The 5,506-nt window shown below is 48.3% G+C and overlaps 1 protein-coding gene across 1 annotated transcript in view; it reads left to right on the top strand.

The window, feature by feature from the left end:
* The window catches only part of IL15RA (interleukin 15 receptor subunit alpha), a 41,379-nt gene that overhangs the window by 25,697 nt on the left and 10,176 nt on the right, over nucleotides 1-5,506 (top strand). Inside the window, exons 4-5 of the mRNA XM_015585591.2 lie at nucleotides 3,323-3,517; nucleotides 4,857-4,949. Coding sequence (XP_015441077.1) covers nucleotides 3,323-3,517; nucleotides 4,857-4,949 — 288 coding nt within the window. The remainder of the gene's footprint in view (nucleotides 1-3,322; nucleotides 3,518-4,856; nucleotides 4,950-5,506) is intronic.

Genomic DNA, 5,506 nt, shown 5'->3' with positions numbered 1-5,506 from the left:
GAACCTCCATACAGTTTTCCATAGTGGCTGTACCAATTTGCAATCCCACTAACAATGTATGAGAGTTCCCTTTTCTCCACATCCCACCGACACTTGATTTGATTTATTGATGATGGCCATTCTGACAGTGTGAGGTGATATCTCATTGTAGTTTTAATTTGCATTTCTCTGGTGATTAGTGACCTTGAACATCTTTTCATAGGTCTATTGGCCATCTATCTGTATTTCCTCTTTGGAGAAGTATCTGTTCAGGTCTTCTGCTCATTTTTTAATTGGATTGTTTTGTTGTTGTTGAGTTGTATGAGTTCTTTATATATTTTCGATACTAATCCCTTATCAGATGTATCATAAGCGAATATCTTCTCCCAGTCAGTTGTCTTTCGTTTTGTTGGTGGCTTCCTTTGCTGTGGGAAAACGTTTTAGTTTGATGTAGTCCCATTTGTTAATTTTTTGTTGTTGTTTCCCTTGCCCGAGGAGACATAGACATATAAATTATTAGTAGCAATATCAGAGAGATTACCGCCTATGTTTTCTTCCAGAAGTTTTATGGTTTCAGGTCTGACATTGGAGTCTTTAATCCACGTTGAGTCTGTTCTCGTATATGGTGTGAGAAGGCGGTCCAATTTCTTTTCTTTCTGCGTGTATCTGTCCAATTTTCCCAACGCCGTTTATTGAAGAGACTGCCTTTACCCCATTGCATATTCTTGCCTCCTTTGTCATATATTACGTGAGCGTCCGGCTATGGCTTTACTTCTGGGCTCTTCTGTTCCATTGATCAGCATGTGTAGAAAGGTGTTTATTTCCGCCTGGGCTGTACAACCTTCGCCAGCCTCGATTACCTTGAGGGCTGCACCAGCCCTGTGCCGACCCCCTGGGCAACCGGTCTCAGTAACAGGGGCGATGACTTGTTTAATGGCCACATAGACCAGGGGCTGGCAAGCTTTTCCTATGAAGAGCCAGAGAATAAGTGATTTAGACTTTGTGGGCCATCTGGTGTCTGCTGCAACGACTCAGCTCTGCAGCTGTAAAGTAAAGCAGCTATCAATAATACATAAATGAATAAAGCTGTTTTCCAATAAAACTTTATTGACAAAAGTGGGGGGTGGGCTGAATGTGGCCCAGGGGCCATAGTTTGCTGACCCCTGGCACAGTCACAATTTAGGGGGGCGGGCCCTCCTCCTCTGCTTTGAGAATCTGACTGCACCATATCGGTCTCCCCCTTAGTTTGCCCTCCTTGGCAGAAAGAGTGCTTCACTTGGTTCTCTCGGCTGAGTCCCGACCTTCTCGCCTGCTCATGTCCCAGCTGCTCAGCAGAGGCCTCCTGGGGCTTCCAGACCTGAAACCAAAATGGCAGCTCCCCAGGCGGCTGTAGGCAGCCACCGGCGTTTATGCTCTACCGCTCCCTTGGTAAGCGTGGTCGCTGCCCTTGGCCGGCGCCTCAGCCAGGGAACCACCCGGCACATACACGTTAGCGATGCCGAGGGCAATGCTTCTTCAACACGTCCTTACAAGCTCTGGGACGGTGGGAAACGCTGCGGCAGAATTTCCCTCTGTGGGACTTTCCTGCCAACGCTCTAAGCCACCTCCACCGCAGCAGGCCAGGCTCGGCTCAGAAGCTGGCTCTTGCTCACCGCCTCTGCATGCAAGAAAGCCTAAGCATGTATCGAATTAATAGGAAAAAGGATACAAACCATGCAGTTGTGGCGTCAGATGGGGATTAGACTTATCGGGGCGATGACTTCCTAAGTCACAGAAATGTCTAATCACTATTGTGCGCCAGAAACTGATATAATATTGTATGTCAGCTGTAATTGAAAAATAAATGTGACATAATCACGCCGATACGTGGGCCGGGTCCTCACCTTTTAAGAACTGAGGGCCCTTTGGGGGTTTCTTTATAGAACCCCAATCTACAAACTTGGTGCCAAGGAGGATATAGTTTACCTGTCATCAAGGCCTTATGAACGGATTCTTTCCTCGTGCTCACCGCTTTTTACATTAGGTACATGATAAATCACACCAATTTCACTAAATTTTGCCTAGTGGGGGAAAAAAATTAATTTTTCTTCTTTGCCAGTTTTGTCATTGTTACATAAAGTAGGAAAGAAGTCGCAAGGGCTCCTACGACTCATTCAAGTCAAGTTGTCTTTAACATTTGTACTACCTACTTTTATTTAAGAAACACATTTTTCCAAGGATGCAAAAATATCAACAGGCTGTGATAAATAATTAACAACAAAAAGACAGTAACCAATATGGAGTCCTCAAAATGCAAATGGCCCACACTTCGGCCTCCTTTTCTTCTTAGGCTAATACCCTTAGATGCTAATTTGCGAAACTCCTCATTTCTACCCAACAGAGCCAGAGCCCCACTGCCAGGATTTTTAGCTGAAGTTCTGGAGTCTGAGTTTAATTCCAGCTATCATGATAGTAGAGCCATCTGGGAAAATTCACCTTGCCTCTGGCTCCTTCCAAAAAAGTGAGAAAAATTAGATAAGCCAGTTTCCCTGTAGAAATTAAATAAGTCGAACTCGCTCATAGTAGGTCAGACTCGAGCCTGGTGTCGGGGGAAGAGGGTTCATCTATTCATTCTTTGAACGAGTATTGCTTGAGCAGCTGCTCTTGCCAGGTACTGTACTGGGGTCACGGAATATAATGTGACTTGACTCTTACCCTCTACGGCTTACAGTACAGATGGTGAGACATCTGTTCACTACATCACCTCGACATCTTAATTACAGCCGTGAAAATGACCGAACAAGGAAAGAACACAGAAATATGGGTCCTGGCTGACTGGGGGGGTGAGGGCAGGCTTTTTCCGAGGAATTGATGTCGAAGTAAGCTGGGAAGGATGGCGAGAGTTGGCCGGCCAGGAGTGGGGTCAGCGGAGGGCAGCAGGTAGGCCTGGTGAGCGGCAAGGGGGGACCAAGGGCCCGAGTGGCCAGGCCTGGCAGAACCTTGAAGACTCCTTAAGGATTTTACTTTTTATTCTAAGAGCAGCAGAAAGTCTGTCGAGACTGAAGCCATCTCCTGGGCGTTTCTGAGGCTGAGGCTGGCTGCCTGGAGGCTATTGCTGTGGTTTGGGCAAGAAGCTCAGAGGCTCCATGAGGGTGGGATGGAGGAGAGCGAGAGAGATGGTTGGATACCTCTGAGAGAGACTGAGCCAAGATGATGGCAAGCAGAGGGCGAGGCAGAGATTTGCACTGATCACGCCTCGGTCCCCAGCTCTGCTGGATGCCTAGCACATGAGGCAAGGCTCCTGGAAGGCTCCTGAACGCACCGAAATCTGTTCACCTCTCCCCTCGTATCTGCATTTTTGCAGGCACCACGTGCTCGACTCCCACGTCCATCGAACACGCAAACATCCGGGTCAAGAGTTACAACGAGAACTCCAGGGAACGGTATATCTGCAACTCTGGTTTCAAGCGTAAGGCTGGTACGTCCAGCCTGACTAAGTGCCTGCGTAATGAGGACACAAACGTGACCGAGTGGACGATCCCCAGTCTCAAGTGTGTCAGTAAGTAGCCGTCCCGGCACCATTCCCCACACCCCGCCCTTCCCCGCCGCCCCACCCTCGCCAAGGCTGCACAGTGGGAAGAGGCCATCAGAGGCCGAGAGATTTGTGTTGAGGTCTGAGCCCAAATAAGCCGATGAACCTCTAAACAACACCTCCTAGAGATGGAAAGACATGGACTTTGGGGTCCAAATCCTGACTCTGCCACTTAGCGTCTGTGAGATTTCAGGCAAGGACCTGAGCACCTCAGAGCTCTTGGTTCCTCATCTAGAAAATGGGCTTGATGGCAACATTGTGGCTTGTAGGAAAATCAAGTGAAAGCTGGTAACTATTAACTATTATTAACACCAGTGTGTTAATATTATCGTAGCAAGAGTTTGGCTACAGACAAGAATGTGTGCGCAAGCATGCTTGCTTCCCAGAAAACCTTGCCGATTTCTCCCGAGGAGACAGGCACAGGGAAAGAATACATAAATAACATTCTTCTCCGCTGGTACTCACCCCACGAGCCTGGGGAGGTACCCGGAGCGGGGATGTCTCCAGAGCAAGTGTAAGGGAAAGTTGCTAAAGTCAACTTAAAAAAAAAAAAACGATCTACAACTGAATAGCCATGCCAGAAGGAGCTGGACAATCTGGGGTTGGAAGCCAATAGTGCCATTTCCAGGAATACTAAGCCCCTTACTCTGGAAAAATAAAGATTAACCCATGGCCTTCCAAGAGAATTCCTGTTTCACATTTATCACACGCTTGGTGCATGCCAGCAGTGAGCTAGACACTTTCTGAGATGACATTTGTGAAAATTCCCAACTTCTCTATGGGGAGTCAGACGAGAAGGGGTTGTTCTACAGCAAGATGACTCCGCTGTGGGATGCCTTGGATAACCAGACTTTCCCATGGCATCTGTAGTGTTTAGGTCAGTGCTTCTCCCTCCCCATGTGACTGTCACGTGAACATCAGAGGCAGGGCCAGGGGGAAGCCTTCTACTTGTTGCAGAGGACTCAGGGCCCTGTCTCTGGACTGCCTTTTCAAGGATGCTTATAGAGCCCTGGAAGACGGAGACAGCGCCTCCCTGTGGAGAAAAAGCGACACGGTCACACCATTGATCAAAGACACAGGGTTCCTCTCCTGCCATGCAGCCCCCCACCCCAACCCCCCCCTCGCGTGGGAGCCACGGGCTCAGAGACGCTGCTTATTTCTCGTGCTTCTGACCCACCCTAGGAAGCCAGATGCGTCTGCTCTAAATTCGTGTATTTATGTTCTTACTTAACAAACATCCAATTCTGAAGCCACCCCAGGTTCCACGCTCAGGATCATAAATGCCCTGTGGTTGTCCTCTCTCTAGGAGACCGCTCCCTGACTCCCCAAAGGCCACCCTCCACGGTCGCACCGGCCAGGGTGACCCCAGAGCCAGACAGCCCCTCCCCTTCTGGAAAAGGTAGGAATGCTGGAGACTGTTTGAGGACTTCCATTCCCTAACGCTCAGGGTCCCGCAGATCCCTCGGGCTTGTGGGCCACTGCTGCAGCTCCACGACAGACTTATATCAAAAACAAAAAAAAAACTTTAAGTCAAAATTAAAAATTTACTTCCTCTTAAGTTTCTCTTTTAAATCAAAGGTGCTTGATACCCAGGTTTCGCATGTGCATAATTTATGGTGGTTTAAAATCCACTATACTATGTCGGATCAAACTTCATGGTAGACTCATAGCCTCGTCAAGAACAGGAGAGGGTCTGAGGTTTTGCGTGTGGCCCCCCATGGCCGGCGGAAAACACCACGCTCCTGGATCAGACTTGTGGCAATGGCTTTGTAACACACATAAACGTCGAGTCACCATGTGGTACACCTAACACTGATGGGACACCGTGTGTCAGTTATAAACTTTTTTGAAAAGCAACAACGAGAAGCGGTGCACGCCACGAGTTCTGATTCTAGGAGCTCTGTGTTAAAAAAAAGAAAGAAAGAGAGAGAGAGAGAGAGAGAGAGAGAGAGAGAG

Source organism: Pteropus alecto, unplaced genomic scaffold (genome assembly GCF_000325575.1).
Source record: "Pteropus alecto unplaced genomic scaffold, ASM32557v1 scaffold11, whole genome shotgun sequence".
NCBI lineage: Eukaryota > Metazoa > Chordata > Mammalia > Chiroptera > Pteropodidae > Pteropus > Pteropus alecto.
This window is presented reverse-complemented; position numbering and strand designations above follow the sequence as displayed.